This window comes from Conger conger, chromosome 1, assembly GCF_963514075.1.
Source record: "Conger conger chromosome 1, fConCon1.1, whole genome shotgun sequence".
Classification (NCBI taxonomy): domain Eukaryota; kingdom Metazoa; phylum Chordata; class Actinopteri; order Anguilliformes; family Congridae; genus Conger; species Conger conger.
Genome location: NC_083760.1, coordinates 93696586 through 93716612, shown reverse-complemented (window position 1 = coordinate 93716612; position 20027 = coordinate 93696586). Strand labels below are relative to the sequence as shown.

The 20027-nt window shown below is 48.2% G+C and overlaps 3 protein-coding genes across 9 annotated transcripts in view; 1 reads left to right on the top strand and 2 right to left on the bottom strand.

Moving 5' to 3' along the window:
- Positions 1 to 814: 814 nt before the first annotated feature.
- On the bottom strand, positions 815 to 4136 carry mgst3b (microsomal glutathione S-transferase 3b). Its single transcript, XM_061247926.1, has 4 exons — positions 3809 to 4136; positions 3189 to 3311; positions 2497 to 2569; positions 815 to 1535 (listed from the first exon to the last, which is right to left on the bottom strand). The coding sequence occupies exons 1-4, from the start codon at positions 3932 to 3934 to the stop codon at positions 1435 to 1437; spliced, it is 423 nt and encodes a 140-aa protein (XP_061103910.1). The 5' UTR covers positions 3935 to 4136; the 3' UTR covers positions 815 to 1434.
- Positions 4137 to 4698: 562 nt separating this feature from the next.
- Positions 4699 to 11999, top strand: rsrp1 (arginine/serine-rich protein 1). Of its 6 annotated transcripts, XR_009709139.1 has the most exons (9): positions 4699 to 4951; positions 5481 to 5533; positions 6402 to 6630; positions 7290 to 7570; positions 7796 to 7935; positions 8745 to 8788; positions 9272 to 9325; positions 10799 to 10879; positions 11376 to 11403. XR_009709139.1 is itself a non-coding variant. In XM_061247904.1 (7 exons), the coding sequence occupies exons 1-6, from the start codon at positions 4860 to 4862 to the stop codon at positions 8775 to 8777; spliced, it is 828 nt and encodes a 275-aa protein (XP_061103888.1). In that variant the 5' UTR covers positions 4699 to 4859; the 3' UTR covers positions 8778 to 8788; positions 9272 to 9898. The 6 variants fall into 6 exon arrangements, 3 of the variants coding, with proteins under 3 accessions (XP_061103888.1, XP_061103879.1, XP_061103873.1); XR_009709137.1 differs by lacking the exons at positions 10799 to 10879; positions 11376 to 11403 and adding an exon at positions 9540 to 9898; XR_009709138.1 differs by lacking the exon at positions 11376 to 11403 and having other exon boundaries at positions 8745 to 9325; positions 10799 to 10818.
- Positions 12000 to 18922: 6923 nt separating this feature from the next.
- Positions 18923 to 20027, bottom strand: part of syf2 (SYF2 pre-mRNA-splicing factor) — a 5615-nt gene continuing 4510 nt past the window's right edge. Inside the window, exons 6-7 of one of the 2 annotated variants that reach the window (XM_061259930.1) lie at positions 19482 to 19580; positions 18923 to 19178 (exon numbers count right to left, since the gene is read on the bottom strand). In XM_061259930.1, coding sequence (XP_061115914.1) covers positions 19013 to 19178; positions 19482 to 19580 — 265 coding nt within the window. In that variant the 3' untranslated portion in view covers positions 18923 to 19012. The remainder of the gene's footprint in view (positions 19179 to 19481; positions 19581 to 20027) is intronic. The other variant, XM_061259920.1, reaches the window with a different exon arrangement.

The window sequence follows — 20027 nt, the reverse complement described above, 5'->3', positions numbered from 1 at the left end:
AAAAAACAAAAAAACAAACAGGGAAACAACAAAATGCATGGCTGGACACAGGTATGCCGTTTTACTCTGTTCAAGAGTTTATTTATTTTCAACAGAAGTGTCATACTTTTCTTAAGACAATGGTGTGCTGTACCTGACAGAAATGTAATCCAACTGATTAGGTAACCAGCTAACTGACACACTAAGCAGGCAGCAAAGCACCATAACTTGAAAAGAAAAAAAGCCATTATAAACCTGCTGGGAAAAACTGTCCGCAGACCTCATACCATTACATTTTATAACCCCGAGTGAACAAGCCATTCGGTCATAAACCCAACAAATCATGAGAAGCTAACCTTGATTACTTCATAGACATAAAATCTAAGCATAACAATACGTAATTGTAATGGTACAATAATTATCCTATCTGAACCAGACTCAAGGTTCAAGACCAAATATTTTTTCTCAGTAAATGTAGGGGGCAGCCTGTAGCGTAGTGGTTAAGGTACATGACTGGGACCTGGAAGGTTGGTGGTTCAAGCCCCGGTGTAGCCACAATAAGATCAATGCAGCTATTTGGCCTTGAGCAAGGCCTTTAACCCCGCATTGCTGCTGGGGGGATTGTCCCCTGCTTAGTCTAATCAACTGTAAGTCGCTATGGATAAAAGCATCAATTGAGTAACAAATGATTAATTATATATTCACCCAAATAATATATATTCAGGCATTAGTACTGTATATGTGTGCACATGATTTTCTACAAACTGCATTTCAGCACTCCAATCTCATCTACTGCAGGGAAACCATATTACAAATAAGAACGAGGATACCACACTTTCTGTTGAGGTTTTTATTGGGCAGTTATATTTTTACTGCTGGAGCTAAATTATTTCACAGCTTGAGAACATAGTGATTACAATCAAGTTCACAGTGATTACAGCAATACAGTGCAGAGGGCACGGGAGATTAAAGAGGGCGGTATATTCAACTCCACTGCAGCCATCGCCATCATCAATAAATCTGACAGCCTACTTTTGTGTTTTGCTCGCTCACTTTACATTGGGCTGTCGAAAGCTATGATATTTTTCACTCATTGGATTAAGCAACGATGCCCTGGTTCAGTTGTAACCAGCTAAATTAGCTAGCTGGCTAAATTACAGACTGTGATGACGTATCCGACATGAATAGCCACCCACTTAAAATGGAGTTTAAAAACAAGCTGAACAACTAAATTCTCTCATTAAAATCAATTCAGGATATGGAAATTAACGCGCGCGTCAACCATCGAGAAATTAACTTCGGTGATTCTCTAACTTTCACGTCGCGATCGAACGTGACGCGATGGCTACAGTGGAGCCGCTGTCATTGATTAGAATGGATTTGTTCCCTCCGCGTCCGATGGCGGACTTTGATGGCTGCAGTAAAGCCGTGCTGTTATGATGCCAGTGGTCAGGTTTAGATGATTCCCAGTAGCTGCAATGCGATTGAAATTGAGAGGAAAATGACTCCAAACAGGCCAATGTATCCATAAACACCGTGCATCCTCTTTGCGGGATCTAAACAAAAGAAAAATACAGAACATGACAAATTTGAAACGGGGATAAAACAAAGTATGCTTCACAGACCAACGTAGTGTAAATCGTAACCGTAAACTCGACTTTTTTTCTAAGTGTTCTAGAACCCCGTTGCTTTCAGTCACCAGTAGTGCATTAGAATGTTCAGTTAAGAAATAAACACATTTGACCTTTTAAAGGAAAACTCCACTGACAAGGAAACGGAACCACCAAAAATAAATAAATAAATTAATTAACCTCTGTTTCCACTTAGCTGGAGTACTATGTATTTATCCAGATGAGATGTCGAAACAATGTTGACATTGCGACCAGAATACTGCCATGATTTGCTTGAGACTTTGCACTGATATACTGTACATAGTTGACATATTTCATTATTCGTTTTCAAATTACGCTCTGTGGGTGTTTGTGAGTAACTGTGGCATTATATTTGGAAAGAGATATATAATATTTACTTCTTTTTTTTAAATGTAAATATTGTCCAGTTAATGTCTGTTGTATTAGGGTGAGCTGCAGTATTTGTTTCTGGATTTCAAACCAACTTCTGCTCTCAGGAGTGTTGCCCATCCCTGATTGGGAAGATAGATAGCACTCCTGGCATGTGGAAAGTCTGGAAGCTTAATTTCCTTTTTCGGTGAACTGGCCCTTTAATGATTGTTCAGCACTAGGCTGGATAAACTTGGCATCACTGTCCTGTGAGGTTTATGGCGTTGGGCGCTGGTCAAAGTCCTAAACATCGCCCTGCTGTTGCACCATTCAAACAGGAGAAACGCTTGAGGTCAAACAGCTCAGTCACGAAGCTTCTATGTGCTGTCGAGATATATATATATATATATGTATGTATGTATGTATGTAGATATATATATATATATATATGTATGTATGTATGTATGTATGTATATATATATATATATATATAAAACTGTGTTTGTGTAGGTCTTACCACCGGTGTAGTAACCCCAGGCATACGAGAACCTGCTGGTGACCCAAATGGCTCCCAACACTGCAGCCGCAGTCTGAGAGAGAGAGAAAGAGAGTGAGACAGTGGGAGGGAGTGAGTGAGTGAGTGAGTGAGAGGGAGGGAGGGAGGGAGGGAGGGAGGGAGGGAGGATGTAAAGTGATAGCCAAAATCCTTTCATTCCAAAACCTCTCCTCCCCTACCCCAGCCAGATGCAGATATTTGATGTGTACCTTCTCTAACACACCTATTACAATGAATTATGGGTTAGATTAGTTGTATCAGGTGTGCTTGAGGTAGAACACATGAAATACCTGCATCTGGCTGGGGGTACATGAGGAGAGGTTCTACAGTATAACTACGGTTTAGCATGTTTTTATATAAAAGTTAAAACTTCAACTTCAAATGCGTAATATAACTGTATGCCGGTAGGAACACGCCACTATTAATTGAACAACCTCGCATGTATTGTTGTGGGGGTATTACCAGGCTTAACAGAATTCCTGTTTGAGGTGTAGAATAGCAACAGAAATGTGGTGTGGGATGTCAAGGCAATGGCAGGCAGGCTTAAGTGTGTCAAAGACTGGTATGTGGAGCCAAGAGCTCACACACACACACACACACACACACACACACACACACATACATACACACACTTGCAGGGGCACTATACACACCGGGTAAACGAGGGCAGCGATTGTCTGGAAGACCAGCCACTGCGGGTACACCTCCAGGGTGTTTTGGTGCGCTCTTTGGATGCAGTTGAAAACCTGTTCCTTGTCACTGTACATTGTGGGATACTGCCAACGCAAGATTTAAAATGATTATATTTTAAGTTCCTTAAGTAAGATTAGACGACTTAAGGACATTACTCGGTTTCAGAACTGACAACCACTATGACCCGCGGGCAAGATCGTCTGAAGTAGGACGCGTAGTCAGGACGCTTGCGTGAACACACCTAGCAACACATTTAACCTTTTTACAAGTTACTGCTAAATACCGTTATAAAAAATGTAATAATACTGTGCATCCTACAATATAGAGTAGGCAACCTGGAAGTCCTCGTCGTGCGGTTATAGCTAACAGAGAGGGTCTATAGCCACACACGTTAACGTCGATACAAAAAATAGTCTGAACTGAGGACGATAAGTGGGAACTAGCGTTTTGCTAAACATAGCTAGTTAGCTTGCAACACTCCTCCATTCACTTCAGTTACTTGCTAGTTAGACACGTAGCTAACATACCATTCGACATGCATGATCAGTCTTAATTTATTGACGATTACGCACAAACCCACCTTAACATTGTATTTCTTTCTCGCTCCGCCAACCTTGACTCCTAGATACGTCAACATTATCCAGCTATATAAATATGTCAATATGACATAGCCAAATCTAGGCGGTAGAATATCCAGCAATTCCATCGTCAAAGTCAAATTAGTGTCTCTAACGTTACCTAGCGAGACAGTGACAGCGAGACTGTAGAGACTTGTGAACCGATTCTACTCGATGCAACTGTCTACCTCACTAAACAAACACCGACGAATGTGATAACGCAGATAACATAGCTAGCCACTTCTGCAACTTCAGAATGCAGGCAAAAGGCAACTCTCAGCTCTCGCGATGAAAGCTGGCATTTTTTCCCCGGCGAGAATTCAACTTTCTAGGACTGATAGCGCTGCAGTTTCAGGTACACATTTATGTATATAATACAGCATAATTCAGAATACTGTATGTAATACCGTAAGACGAAAGGTTGTTGCTGTACAGTTTGGCGTTATGGTGCATAAATGCCAAACAAAACTCTAATGTTACCCTGACCCAACATGGTCACGGACCTGTTTAACATTGAATTTATGATTTATGTAACGTTCATTGGCTGACGGTCTCGAAATTGACCAAAAAATACACTGAAATGAAACAAAAATGAATGGGCTTCATGAACGGTGTAAAATCGGACAACAGCAAAAAAACAAGTGGGAAAATGAGGTCGAAACTAGTTTGTCATTCTGCTTTCAAACACAACCGGGAAAATAACAATGAAAGAACAAAGTACAAAAGAACTGGAATTTTCCAGTCGTCTCGGAACGCTGTGATTGGTTGAACACGGAGAGCATAACGCTGTGATAGGTTGGACACGGAGAGCAGACCCAATAGGAGGCCGAGTGATGACGTTTGTACTCTCTGTTTCCTTCTTTTGACTGACGGTGACTTCATTCGGGGACTTTACAGTTGCGTAACCGTAGGAACCCGCGCGCGTGTATCGGAGAAGCTCGTCAGCAAGTCGTTAATCCTAAAATAATATACGTTTTAAAGTTCTCTGAAATTATTTTCTAATATAGTGTACGAATGGCGGTACAAAGCCACTCCTTTCAGGGAAATTTGGAACGGACCGAAAAACCAGAGAAAATACGTTTGGTGGCGAATCCTGCCAAGGAACAGTAAGTTCTTTTATAGAGCTCGCGCATGTGCTAGTTACGTAACATACTTAAAACCATAATGTTTAATGTATAATATATATATGTATATATATAATCTGAAAGGGGTTAGTTAACTAGCTAACGTTGTTTTGTCTGCGTATGAGTTTCTCTAACGTTAGTCTAACGACGCTAGCTTTCGTAATGGCCTAGCAATCTATTTAGTTTAGGTGGCCTTATAAGTTAGACCGGCTAGCTAACTTTAGTTAATGGAAGTTTTAATAAAACAACAACAGAACTTGACGGACTTTAGCTAATTTTATGATATTGGCCAGCTAACCCAGTTAACGTGTATTACTGAATGCCTAACTCCGCTGTGTTTTTGTGTTAGAAATGTGAAAAGGCTAGCCAGGTTAGCTGGCTAGCACTAACCGTTAGGGAAGTTACTTGCATTATGGAAAAAAACTGAATCGTCTGCGTGTAGTTATTCAACTGACCTCTAGGGGGAGACGCTGTTGCCTAAGTGGCTGAATTTTCGTCTGTTCTTATCTAGGGAGAACACAGCCGGCGAATTTCACCAGAAGAGAAAAGATGAAAAGTTAAAAGGTAAGAACAGCTGGAAATATTTAATCTGAAATATAACCTTGTGTTTTGTATAATCCAGACGAGTCATGTGCTTGGAATGCGATAACATACCAATTGTGGGGCAGTTAAAACGAGAGTTACCGGAGATTACCGCAAATTCTTCTTAAGGGTGGCAACTTCACACCCCAGATAACTATTCCAGAACCCCACCCACCACCCCGAAGACGAACACTAATTGATTACATTTGCATATAGGGTAAAGGCCCATATCGGCTGTTTCACCGTTATTGATCGCTGTTCCTAATGCCTGTATGTAGATGCGCCGGTTTGAATATATACAAAGGAAACTTCGGAGTGGCCACTCCACTCCCGTGACACCCATTTCCTGTTGTGAAAGAACAAAATGTGCTGTTCCTCCTCATGCGTTCGTTTTACTGTTAGAATGTATGATTATGGATCGAAATGTTGTTCTGAACGCATAATTAGTCAATACCGCAGGGATACGTGATTAGGGATGTTCTGAATGCGTAGCGTAACATGCGGGCGAGAACAGGCCGTTCAGCCCAGCAATGCTCGCCTTCTCCTACCACTAAAGTGTGCCTGCTGCTTAGCTTGCTGGATGGTATTTAGCTTAGTGTTAGTCAGATGTATGTATCTGGGGCAGCCTGTAGCCTAGTGGCTAAGGCATCCTGTAGCCTAGTGGCTAAGGTACATGACTGGGACCTGGAAGGGTGGTGGTTCAAGCCCTGGTGTGGCCACAGTAAGATCCGCACAGCCGTTGGGGCCCTTGAGCAAGGCCCTTAACCCCTCATTGCTCCAGACGGATTGGCCCCTGCCTAGTCTAATCGACTGTACGTATAACTGCAGTGTGTGAATGTGTGATTGACAGGTGGGGAGCATCAGAGGACGGAGGCGGGAGAATGGCGGTCAGAGGAACGGGACGGGCCCCCTGCTTCAGACCGAGAGTGTCGCTCCAGGTCGCGGTCCGTCTCCACGGCGACCCGCTCCAGCTCCGTCACCAGCGGCAGCAGCGGGGGTCGGCGTGGCAACCGGAGGAACCATGGCAAACGGAGGAGCAGGAGGAGCCGGAGGTCTCGTAGCAACAGCGGCAGCTCCAGGTGTGGAACACTGTTCCCTTCAGGGGTCGCTCTTAAACAACCGCACGCGGAATGTGTGTCTGTTCCTCAGCCTTTAGGGCCGTTTCGCCCAGCCGTATGATAAACATGTTTAGCTGAAGAGCTGATTCATCAGAAACGAGGCTAATCTGTCCATGGCTGTAACAGTGTAGAACAAAGCCAAGTGTCACCTTGCTAATATATTGCAAAAAAAAAAAAAAAAATTTTGTGTCCGGGCAGTCTTAAAATGAAGTGGAAAAGAAGACTAGTTGTACCGTAAAGTAACTAGTGGACACTTTAAAAGTTTGAAGCGGTTAGGTTTTTTAACATATATAGTGTGTGTGATGTCACAGAGCTCCTCTCTCCTCAGTGTGTGTGATGTCACAGAGCTCCTCTCTCCTCAGTGTGTGTGATGTCACAGAGCTCCTCTCTCCTCAGTGTGGCTGACGTGTTTGTACATACAGTGTGTGTGATGTCACAGAGCCTCTCTCTCCTCAGTGTGTGTGTGATGTCACAGAGCTCCTCTCTCCTCAGTGTGTGTGATGTCACAGCTCCTCTCTCCTCAGTGTGGCTGACGTGTTTGTACATACAGTGTGTGTGATGTCACAGAGCTCCTCTCTCCTCAGTGTGTGTGATGTCACAGAGCTCCTCTCTCCACGCAGGTCCAGGGCCCCCGCCCGCTCACGCTGCCGGCGGGGGGGCCGCCGGTCCCCGCCCCGCCGCTACAGGGCGCGCTCGCGCTCCTACAGCCCCTCCCACTCGCCCGCCCGGCGCTGCCCCCGCGGGTCCCCAGCCCGGGCCCGGTCCCGGTCCACTAACCTCCGCGGGGTCCTGGCCCAGAGCCGCCTCCGCCTGGCTCTGTCCCCCGAGAGGAGGTCCCGAACCCGCAGCTCCTCCAGGTCCCGGGAGCCCGACAGCACCGGCGCCCACCTGAGCCTGCCAGGTAAGGGGTCCGCAAATCTCCCACAAATATACGCAGCTGTATTCATCATGCAGTGAAAAGTGTAAGCTGACAGCGTCAGTATTGCAGTTATCACAAAAAAGAAGCAAAAAACACGCCTCTGGATGTTAGCAAATACGGGTTGCCAGAGTTTATTTACTGATCTATTGTTTTAACCCGATTGACTCCCTCTCACATGGTGACTAAGCGGTGTGTTCTCCCCTCCAGAAAAGAGGCAAGTGCTCCTGGCGTCCCGAGAGAGCGCAGCGCGCGCCCGGGGGGGGTGGGAGGAGGTCCCCGCCGCGCTGGAGGACCCGGAGGGGCCCGTGTTCGCCCCGCGGGCGAGGCCCCAGACCAGCCCGAGAGAGGTGGGTACCGCCGGGGAGGAGGGTCTACCGGCCCCGTGCCGTCAGCCGCTTAAAGCAGGGAACTCAGAAACTCCGGTCCGGGAGGGCCTCGGTGTCTGCCGGGGGGGGTCGATGTTTGATTCAGAGGCTGTTTATGGACCGAGTTTTTACTCGTGTCATTAGGTAACTATTCTGTTCAGAAATAAATACGATAAGTGAAATATGTTTAATAGTACTTGCCTCTGAAATTAATAGCTGCCAAGTAATTACATGCGAGTATTACCCGGTAAATTCTCAGCAATCAACAGCCTGTATAATAAAGCGTTGCCACAATGTGTCCGTGATTGGCATAAGGCTTCACACCTTGTTTACGGGGAATAAATTGGCTGCAAACAGTCCTCTTGCTGGCACTCAGGCCCTCTGGAGCAGGAGTTTGGCAGCCCTGGTTCGGAGTAAACACGGGGGTCAGGGGAGATCTGTTTCCATTCTGCGTTGTCGGTTCAGCTGCTGGGACACGCAGACTGCAGACGGTCTTATCTTAACTGGCCACCAGGGGGAGACAGAACTACACGCTTGTCTGCACTCACCACTCACCGAGCTGGCGCCTTCAGTTTTGGATCAGTGCCTTTGACTGAGTTGTCTGTGCTTTGTCTGTTGTACACAAACGGCAAAGCTCATTAGCATCGCCGTAAAACAAGCAGAGCTCTTGAGTTCAGGCTAGGCCTTTCCATGAAGTGTTCTGCAAAGATCAAGTGTTAACCATGGCAGTTTGAAGTTAATTAAAAAAAGAAATCTATAACATGCTGAAACATCAATGTTTTCTTTTCCAGAGCCACTCAAAAGCGTGTATACAGAAGGTTTAGACTAAGCAAAGGTAACCACATCAAGTCTTCGGTGTAAAATGCACTAGCAGTAGCCATTGCATAAACGTTGCATCAAACAATAAGTAAATCTGAGCATATTACCACTTGTATTTAGACTTATTACTTTTACGGCAAGTAAGACAAAAATATTGCCAATGAGGTAAAACAGTTTGACTAGTCAACCTGTGCCTATGGAATAAGAACTTTTTGAATTGTCAAGCAAACCAGCAACTTAAAACAAGCTAATATTTCCTACTTTTAAAGAGTAGGAAATGCTCTTTAAAACTAAGACCTTAAGTCTTATTATGAGAATAAAAACACTTGTTAAGACAGACATATTTTTCAGTGAAGCATATTTGAGTGCCATTGTTCTACCATGGGATCTGTGTGGGTCACTGAGGGTTAATGTGTTGGGTCAGAGCTGTTCTCAGGCTGGGTGGGGGACTGGGCCTTGTTGACACCTGACCTGATCACCAGACCTGTTTGACTTTCAGGCCCTTTCTCTCACGCGTCAGGGTGCCCTGTCACGGACGTAATGCCTCAAAAGGGTTTGTCATTTCATTTCTCCTACACGAAACACAATGTTGTAACACTTTCACTGAGACGATGACACACTGGCGTCTCCGCCTTTCGCATGTCCTGTAGAGGAAAAATTAATTTAAAATTAATTTTCTTGTGTTTTCTAAACTCCCCCCCCCCCCCTGCCTCTCTCCTGGTGTGCAGCGTTAGCGTCATGTGATCTGCTTATCTCTGTCTCTCTAGGTCACATGACTGTGGCCGTCACCTCAAACGGCCTATCCTGCGGGAGTGATGAGGTGGCAGTCTGTGACATCACGGGTTTGTGGGTGTGGTTTACTGAGAGATCGCTGCTGCTTAGCGACGGCGTTGCGAGGGGAGTAGGAGCGCTCATCGTAAGACGAAGCCCTCCGTCCGCACACACTGCCGGCTTCCTGTGTCCTCAGGACGTCCTGCCACCTATAGACAAGTTTAAAGTCCAGAGCGCACTTCATCCACGATAACATCCTCTACAACTGAACCTGCACGTTACTGTAATGCGTAGTGTGACTACACCTGTTCATATGAGTACATGAGTGTGTGTGTGTGGGGGGGGGCGTGAGGGGGAGGGGGGGGGGGTTGGGGGTTGACATGTGCGTTGTCATTGAGCAGAAGGTCCCGGCGACAGGCTGAAGATTTGCGCTCTGCGTTTTTTTGTGACTGTCCCCGAGGAAGAGCGCAGCTCCATTTGGCTCCAGATAAGTGTGTACATGGCGTCTGAGAACGAGAGGGCTTTAAACCCCTCTGTCCAGACAGGGCAGGGCTTTTTGGGTTTTGGTTTGTATGAAATCAAGTCATTTTATTTTTATTTTTTTTGTTTTATGTTTTTGGTTTTGGCCGTGCGCAGTATGTAATGTTTTTGAGGTCTGTGAATGTTTCTCTGACAGGCGGGATGTTCAGATACTCTCCATGTCGTTGGCCGTACTGGAGACCAGTGCATTTACCGAGGACCGCTCTCAACACCGTGTCGAAACTCTGAGGTTCAGTAGACGCATGGGGGTTTCTGCTGTTCCGTGTTCCAGCGCCAAGGCAGACTGCAGCCCGGTTTCCTCTTTATGGAAGAACTGGAACAAACACTAGCTTTATGAACCACTTATTTTTTGCATAACAAAATATTTTAACTTGTTTACTCGGTGAGGGGTTTCTTGTGACTTTGGCTGGTGAAAGCATTAGAAAGGAATATGAAGTCCATGATATTTTTACAACATGGGAGGCGTCGTAAACACATCGCCTCTGGTGTGTGTTCTACATTATCGTCCCCAAAAATCCTACTGTATCAGGCGGTACCATGAATTAGCTTTAAGCCATGATCAGCAGATACAGACCATAATGTTATGGTGCCTGTCCGTGGGTCTCATTGGCACCTTAGTGTTGCTAGGCAGCGGTGTGAGCGTGCGTGAGGTCATTTCCTGTCCCTGTCTGAACTTGTGTCCGTCTCTGTCTCTCTCCCCTCTCTCTCTCTGCAGAGTCCCAGTCAGACTGAGGCTGAACAGGACGTGCCCTGCCCCAAAATGTCCCCCAAGAACAAGATCTCCTTCAGCATAAACGTAAGAGACACGCCTTCTTACTTTCACAAGACACACTTTACAATAAGGTTACATGCATTAGCCTGAACGAATGTAGTTTACCAACTACTGGGAGGTTAATCTGTACAGCTTTGTTTATGTGTTTGTCCATCATTAATTCATGTTAACCACTACATTAGCTGGTGCCAATTCATGTACCCTTATCATATAGTGTGACCAAATATTTAGGAAGACTCAAGACCACTTTAGATACAGCTTGTCATTTAATTTCATAAGTCTTATCCTGCATGGTGTGTTAAATATATTTTTATTGGTCTCCGGGCCACGAGACAAGGACAGTAGACATCTGCTGATGCCAGATCCCTGTTCAGTGCATCAGACTAATGAATGGAGGAGCCGGATTCTGTGTTTTATGATGCCGATGACATTTGAAACCATCTCGGTCTCATGCAGGCAAGACCACAGCAGGGAGGGGTTTAACGGCACTTTCTTCTTCTTCTTCTTGTTTCTCCTGCAGAACTCCGTGGCCAAGCCGGTGTCCGGCCGGTCCTCCAGCAGCCCGGAGAACACCGCCACCGTGCGGTCGTACTACATGACCGGGAGGAACCCGTACGGCCACTGGGTCCCCGTCAAGGGCCGGGCGCACGCCAAATCGCGGTAGCACGTTAGCATAGCGTAACGTACGGGGCGAGAACAGGCCGTTCGGCCCAGCGTTGCTCGCCTTCTCCGCCCACTGAAGTGTGCCCGCTGCTTAGTTTGCCTCAAAGCTAAATAGTATCTGGCACCGTATCGAGCCTGGTCTTGAGAACCCCCCCGGAGGTTCTGCCGTTCTCCAGAACGTCCTGGCAGCTGTTCCTCACAGAGAGCGACCTCTCTCTGTGTGACACGATGCTTCCCCGTGTCTGTGTGGAAGGAAGGCCATGTAAATATTGTAATATCGGTTGTATATAGGGTACGTGTATATACAGGAAGTTGCAGGTTTCAATTGTAGATGTTTTCTTTCAGATGTAGAGTCCTTTAGTCGTGCGCGGTGGACGTCGAGATTTCACGCAGGTGGGACTTTTTTTTGTAGAAAGTGCTGTGATATTTATATCATGTTTTGTGAAGAGCTCAAATAAAAGATATTTCTGAAAAAACTGAAGCGTTTGTGTTTGTGTTTGTGGAGAGTACATTGAGTTTTAATCTGTTTATTGCACCATTCACATTGTTGTCAGGGGGATGTCTCCTTTCTGAGTTTCTGTGCATTTTCATTCATTCATTCATCCATTATCTTAACCCGCTTATCCAGAACAGGGTTGCAGGAGCCTATCCCAGCATACATTGGGCAAAAGGCAGGAATACACCCTGGACAGGTCACCAGTCCATCGCATGGCACACACCATTCACTCACACACTCATACCTACGGGCAATTTAGACTCTCCAATCAGCCTAACGTGCATGTCTTTGAACTGTGGGAGGAAACCGGAGTACCCGGAGGAAACCCACACAGACACGGGGAGAACATGCAAACTCCACACAGAGAGGCCCCGGCCGACGGGGATTCGAACCCAGGACCTCCTTGCTGTGAGGCGGCAGTGCTACCCACTGCACCATCCATGCCGCTCTGCATTTTATTTAACTGAATTTAACCTGTAGTCCACAGTAGACTTTAAAGGTACAATTGGATTTTTGTGTTAAAACATAGTTACAAGACCATTGTAAATCCCTATCATTGAAAAAGGCTCAGACATGTTGACTCACCCTATGCCTGTGTTTATTGTCCTTAAATTCGGGATTCAAAATATGCAGTTGACACCCGATACTCTGTACCAAAACATTGTATAACTGTACAATAATTCAATCTCGTTGGTCGAAAATTGGTTCTAACTGCCACAGCCAATGGCGTTTCAACGTCAGCGCGTTCACAGAGAAGGGGGAGGGATAAACAGTGTTGTGGTTTGAAGGTGTTTACTGCCGCTATTCCTCTCTTGACCGTCAGAAGTCAACGTACCTGTGTAAACGTATGCAGTTCCATTGGTTTGCCACTAGATGTCAGGTTTGTAACACTAAACCAGTAGTCAAGACAAGCGTTGTAATAAGCACGTGTCTGGGAGTAGTTGTATTTTTACCCTTGATAAGATTTTGTGCCATCCAGTTCAGTAAAGTCAGTGCAGAATATTCAGTTTAGTAGTGCCTGGCCAAAGCAAATGGTACATTAATAACATAAACCACCCATGTCTCTTAACCAAGACGTGTACACTTGCATTTTTATGTATACACCTTGTAGAAAATGGTGTCTTTTGATGAAACGTTTGAATTATCACAGAATCGTGTTTTCCGTATAAAGCAGTGTTTTGGCGGATCTGAAAACTGCTTTCGTTTCCTTTTAAAAAAAAATAATAAAAAAAAGCCAGCGCACAAGGGCCGATTGTTTAGGAACACGCCGCTGCGAGTCTTTTGAACGTGTTGGTTCCTGCGGCACCCGGCGTAACCTCGCAGGTTTCATTAAGGCTCATTAAGTCTGCTCTGGCTGCTGGAGAGGCTCATCAAAGCGAGAAGTAAACTTAATTACATATTTCGATTCATTTCGGGCGCATCTTTCCCCCCCCCCCTCCCTCCCCGTCTGACGTGACGGGCCGTTTTGCTTTGACAGCCGGCTGGCGCGCGCGCAGAGAGCGCTGATTAATTGCGATCCGCGCGGTGACGGCCCACGTTTCGCGGTGCGCGCGACTCGTGTAATTACAGAGTTCGAGGCGCTGAATCAAACCGTAAAACCAGACTGTCTAGTTGCGCTTTTTCTCCGGAGGCTGAACCGGAGAGTAGGTGGCGAGACGGTCCGGCGCAGACAAAACCGTGATGACCACCAGTAACGCGTGACCGTTCCCGCTTTGACGGTTCAACTCGGGAGGCCCGCAATGCCAGCAATTTTATGGACGTGGGACCGGGGGCTGCGAGCTGTTTTTAGTCTTCACCTTAAAATTGGCAACCTTAAACCTCTCAAAAACACTTGTGTTACTTTTTCTAACACATTACTACGTTTGTGTCACATAAAATCTCCCTGTAACACATACATTGTAACACACGTTTAAACGTAACACAAATTCTCTTACCCATAAAAGTTAAGTTCAAGAAAACAAGGTGAGGCTAGTCAACTGTGTAATTGACTGGCTTAATGTACAAGACAATTGCTGAGAAACAACAGCAACCAGCGCACCCTGCAGCCCTCCAGGGCCTGGTTTGCAGACCAGTCATCCAGGAGATTTGTTTGTGAGCAACTGCTGGTGAACAAGCTCTTGAAAACTTTGTTGAAAACTGATTTTGTTGAAAATTGGTTATATGGTTAAGGGGGGAGGGGGGGTAGGTAATTTGAGAAATATTTAGGGGGGGGAGAGAATTTCTCAATATTTTGCAAAATATTTATCTTGTTCTCGGAGAAATAATCTGAGTGCCAGCCTCAAGTTTCTTTCCACAATGACAGTCCTGTGGGGGCAGGTCCAGTTCCAGGTTTTCAGTTTCACCAGTCACCCTGACTCAGGTAATCATCTCTGCGCTGTACACGCAGTGTGTGACGTCACAGATCAGACCACAGTGAAATGTCTGACTTACGGACACGAAAAAAACCCACTGTGAGCCGTGACTCACAAACCCCTCAGACAATACAATAAAAAATGTCAGGTCATGAACATGGTCGGACTGTATAATTAAGGACAGGAATTTGGCATGAGCTCGGAAAACCTTTTGCAATTGTGCCAGGGATCAATTCACAGCCAATTAAAACCCAGTTAAAAAAAGAAAGAATTTGGAGCCATAACAGTGACTCAGCACTGACTATCAGTAAGGCATTAGCTGGAGCTAGCCTAGCGCACTTAGAATGAGGAACTTCAGCACCAAAAAAAAAACCAAAAAAAAAAAACATGCAAATAAATCAGCTAACTGTCACGCTGAGCTAATTGTAAACTGCGTATGTGATCGCATGGCTGAGCTATCCAGGGCAAGGCAGAACCACGTTATTGTACAATAAGACCACAAATGTGTTTATGAATTGTGTCACTTATTAAATACAATGTAATCACTTACTATTTGTGTGTTTTTGTGTTTTTTTTCTTTTCTTTCTGTGTGGAGTGAACGCTCTCGGATGACTTCCTGTTACTGTCGTACAGACGCTGGACCTCACCGCGGTCTGTGGCCACCTGGAGCTTGTGTTATTGATCGCCTGATCGATTGATGAAGTAATGTACAAGGGTCTGGTCAACCACCTCTGTGTTTGCAATTTACTGGCCACTCGCATGCATGTTTTGTTAATGTCTTGCTCACACACACACATGCACACACATACACATGGACACACACACACACTCACACACACACATGCTCACACACACACATGCACATGTACACACATGCACACACATACACATGGACACACATGCACACACATGCACGCCCAGGGACAGACTCATGCACACTCACACGTACACGTACATACACTCTCATGCACATGGACACACACACATGGACACACATACACATGGACATGCAGAGGGACAGACTCATGCTCACACACACACATGCACACACACACACATGCACACACATACACATGGACACACACACGCCCAGGGACAGACTCATGCACACTCACACGTACACGTACATACACTCTCATGCACATGGACACACACACATGGACACACATACACATGGACATGCACAGGGACAGACTCATGCACACAAACAGGGGCACACACTCTCAAACACATGGACACATGCATGCACACACACACAGGGACACACATACATATACTCACACACACACACACACACACGGACACGCATGCACACACACTTTCACACACACATGGACACGCACATGGACACGCACAGGGACACGCACTCATGCACACGGACACACAGACACGGACACGCACTCTCACGAATCTCGCATCCATCTTAATGAAATGAGTCCTACATCGCAGCCAAGCAAAGATAAAATCTTGAATTTGGAATCACTCAGCACCTGTAGCGCGGTGGCAGCCATGTCACACAAAACCAGGCTGGCGCGTTCTCCGCGGTAAAGACGAGGCACGGCCCGGCGAGCCGCGCGCTCCGTGATCTTCACGGATAACTACAGGGCTCGTGTCTGCGCCCCGCCCCCGCGCGGATAGTTTTACTCTTTCTGCCTGGAAAGACCTCATTTTCTCATCACGAGCTGAAGGTGCTCGGGCTTAAAACAACGCAGTTCCACCTCCAGCCCTGACACCCGATCCCGCGCCTGTTTGCGATACGCGTTTTTTTTTTTTTAAAGCATTCAGCCGCAGGGGGAACTTCAGTCCTAAACCGGGAACATTCCGGGAAAACCACAAACGCATCTCGACACATCTCCCTTCCCCTCCCCCCCTCCCTTTTTAAAAAAAGCGCTTTTTTGTTTACGGGACCCGGCACAATGGCCCCCATTGTGCGGAGGACACAGAACTCCCTTTCAATTTCGCTTGAGAAAAACGCTACGAGTCGCCCCTCGCAGGCAAACTTTATTTGATGTTGGAGCCACCCGTCGTAGTGCGACGGATACCGAGCCGCCATTACGGCTCATCACATGAATGCAATTACCATCCACAGACCCTTCAGCCGCTCACAGCCCATTCTCATTTAAAACGACATACAACAACATCCCAGGTTATATATAGATAGATCATTACATTTATATAGCGCTTTTCTCGCACTCAAAGCGCTTTACAGCGGTGAGGGGGGGGAACTCACCTCAACCACCTCATCTTGCGTCATTAAATCGTTGAGAGGTCTTTTTACCCGAATCAATCTAGCCCGCGTGACGCTCGCCTGTCACCGGTGGGGAGTGCGGAGGTTTGGTAAGGAGGGGCGCAGCCTGTGCAGCCTCTCTGATGGTGGAACCCAGCTGGCCCGGCACGCAGGCGCAGAGTAAGGGAAGGAGCTGGAGGGAATGCGGGCCGGCTCCCAACGCGGCCCGTGAATCTAGAGCCGCTCGGAGCTCGCCCAAGAACCTGTCGCAGTGAATAAACAGCTCAGACACGTTCACATTCAACTCCATCATTTCCCTCGCCGTGGGCCTAACCAGACCGTCCATTTGAAATGGTATACAAATAAAATAATACATAATAATTCGTTATTGAGCTGAGTTGCATCTGATTAGACTAAGCAGGGGACAATCCTCCCCTGGAGCAGTGCAGGGCTAAGGGCCTCATCAAGGGCCCAACAAAGCAAGAGGCCAACAGCTGCGCTGATCTTATTGTGGCTACGCTGGGGCCCGAACACCCTTCCGGGTGGCAGTGTTGTAGCTTCGCTCCGAGGTGACTCGAAGACCACCCCCAACCCCAGCCCCCAGCCCCTGCTGAAAAACAGCATGAAATTGGGCTTAAATATCAAAAGACGCCCCCCCCGCCCGGCCTCAAAACCACTGCCAGAATGCACAATGCAGGACATCACAAACAACTTATGTCACCAATTCTTCCCATGCAAGCCTGCCCCTCCGCCACACACACACACAATATCCTCTCAGCCTTCCTATGAAAGAATAATAAAAATGAAAGAAAGATGTTAAGCGACAGGGGCCATCTGCATCGCGTTAGGGCGCTCCTCAGAGTTTCGTTTGGGCTATCGCGCGTGGTAAGATCAGACGGGACCCCCGAGCCGGGCCGGCCCCGTCGGCTCCCTGCGACGCCCGGGCCGGCCTGCAGAGGGCGCCAGAGACACAGAGCCGAGCCTGGCAGGGCCGGGAAGGGACACGGGAAACACGCTCGCTGATGAACTCACCATCTCTCAGGTCACAAGCCTGTGTTCACTGTGCCATATCGCTGGGAGGCTGACACACACACACACGCACGCACGCACGCACACACACACCGTCTCTCTCCCTATCCCCGATGATGCAGATAAAGGTTACACTGAACACTTCAACTGTTTTTAGTTTTTTTTGTTCCCTGTACACAGCCATGACATCCCCCCCATCCGTGACAAAATGCCATGCTCTCCATATGGTTCCTCTCTCTCTCTCTCTCACACACACTCTCTCACACACTCTCTCACACACACAGTCTACTCCTCTGACAAGCGTTAAGTCACAAGATCTTCCCTGTCTCTCATGAGAATGGAATCTTATCAAATCCATTTCCGTAAAGCACCATCTTACACAACACGTGTCTTCACAAAGATTTATTGGCACAAAAAATAATAATTCATCAAGATGAGTGGGGCGTGGGGGAATGTCACTCATCACATCTGTACAGAAACAATAGTGAAACAATGAAAGATATAAAAATACAGGCCTGGTGAGCATCTCAGTCCCACAGACTCTGTGCGCGCTGAGACCACAGAGGGGCTCCACACAGGAGCTGCTCCAGCACCCAGCTGCACCACCGTCACCCCCAGGGTGGGGGGCAGAGAGAGCGGCCGGGCCCAGAGGAGCTGGGGGAGGGGGGCGGTCGGGGGCAGCAGGGGGCGGTTTGGGGTGGCAGTGGAGCAGGGGGCAGTTGGGGGCAGTTTGGAGCAGCAGGGGGCAGTCGGGGGCAGTTTGGAGCAGCAGGGGGCAGTTTGGAGCAGCAGGGGGCGGTCGGGGGCAGTTTGGGGCAGCAGGGAGCGGTCGGGGGCAGTTTGGGGCAGCAGGGGGCGGTCGGGGGCAGTTTGGGGCAGCAGGGAGCGGTCGGGGGCAGTTTGGGGCAGCAGGGGGCGGTCGGGGGCAGTTTGGGGCAGCAGGGGGCGGCCGGGGGCAGTTTGGGGCGGCCGGGGGCAGCAGGGGCCGGTCGGGGGCAGTTTGGGGCAGCAGGGGCCGGTCGGGGGCAGTTTGGGGCAGCAGGGGCCGGTCGGGGGCAGTTTGGGGCAGCAGGGGCCGGTCGGGGGCAGTTTGGGGCAGCAGGGGGCGGTCGGGGGCAGTTTGGGGCAGCAGGGGCCGGTCGGGGGCAGTTTGGGGCAGCAGGGGGCGGTCGGGGGCAGCAGGGGGCGGTCGGGGGCAGTTTGGGGCAGCAGGGGGCGGTCGGGGGCAGCAGGGGGCGGTCGGGGGCAGCAGGGGGCGGTCGGGGGCAGCAGGGGGCGGTCGGGGGCAGCAGGGGGCGGTCGGGGGCAGTTTGGGGCAGCAGGGGGCAGTTTGGGGCAGCAGGGGGCGGTCGGGGGCAGTTTGGGGCAGCAGGGAGCGGCCGGGGGCAGGATCACACAGCCGTGCCCCGCTCCAGGTTCTGCTTGATCTCGGCGGTGTACTTCCCGTAGAAGCGCTCAGCCTTCTTGTTGAACTTGGCGTTGCGCTCGTTGATGTAGTCGATGTCCGCGTCGTCGTTGTACGCCCTCCTGCGGCTGTACTTCGCCCGCTTCTCAATCCTGCAGCCAAACCAACCAATCAGCAACCACCGCCACCACCACGCCCCACCCCGTGTGTGTGTGTGTGTGTGTGTGTTAGAGAGAGAGTGTGTGTGTGTGAGTATGAGAGAGAGAGAGTGTGTGTGTGTGTGAGAGAGAGAGAGTGTGTGTGCGAGTGTGTGTGTGAGAGAGTGTGTGTGCGAGTGTGAGTGTGTGTGTGTGTGTGAGAGAGAGAGAGAGTGAGTGTGTGTGTGTGTGTGTGTGTGTGGGTGTGAGTGTGAGTGTGAGTGTGTGTGTGTGTGAGAGAGAGAGAGAGAGACTCACTGTTTCTCGACATCCTCCACCATGCGGTCGATGCCCTGTTTGCTGGGGACGTGGGTGCCGTGGATCAGGCTGTTAGTGGTGGGGTGGAAATCCTCCCCGCTGTGAGACAGGGAAAGAGGAAGTTACATCATCACTGTGCGACACAGAAACAGGAAGTCACATTATCACTGTGAGACAGGGAAAGAGGAAGTTACATCATCACTGTGCAACAGAGAAACAGGAAGTCACATTATCACCGTGAGACAGAGAAACAGGCAGTTACATCATCACTGTGCGACAGGGAAACAGAAAGTTACATCATCACTGTGCGACAGGGAAACAGAAAGTTACATCATCACTGTGCGACAGGGAAACAGGAAGTTACAGTCACACAGTTCCGCACCACCACTGTGCAACAGCGACACTGTGCATCCTGCTGCATCCATTTTAACCTTCATACAGGAAGGAGCTCCTTTAAGCTCAGTGGACTGTTTAAGCTCAGTGGGATGTTTAAGCTCAGTGGGATGTTTAAGCTCAGTGGACTGTTTAAGCTCAGTGGACTGTTTA

What these genes read in the sequence shown, in the direction of transcription:
- rsrp1 (XM_061247889.1), top strand. Translation starts at nt 4,860, where the DNA reads ATGGCGGTACAAAGCCACTCCTTTCAGGGAAATTTGGAACGGACCGAA. An exon ending in GCGAATCCTGCCAAGGAACA is followed by an intron (nt 4,952 to 5,480) that starts GTAAGTTCTTTT and finishes GTTCTTATCTAG; the next exon opens with GGAGAACACAGCCGGCGAAT. An exon ending in CCCAGACCAGCCCGAGAGAG is followed by an intron (nt 7,936 to 10,798) that starts GTGGGTACCGCC and finishes CTCTCTCTGCAG; the next exon opens with AGTCCCAGTCAGACTGAGGC.
- mgst3b (XM_061247926.1), bottom strand. Translation starts at nt 3,934, where the DNA reads ATGGAATTGCTGGATATTCTACCGCCTAGATTTGGCTATGTCATATTG. An exon ending in GAAAGAAATACAATGTTAAG is followed by an intron (nt 3,312 to 3,808) that starts GTGGGTTTGTGC and finishes TTGCGTTGGCAG; the next exon opens with TATCCCACAATGTACAGTGA. An exon ending in TCGCTGCCCTCGTTTACCCG is followed by an intron (nt 2,570 to 3,188) that starts GTGTGTATAGTG and finishes TCTCTCTCTCAG; the next exon opens with ACTGCGGCTGCAGTGTTGGG.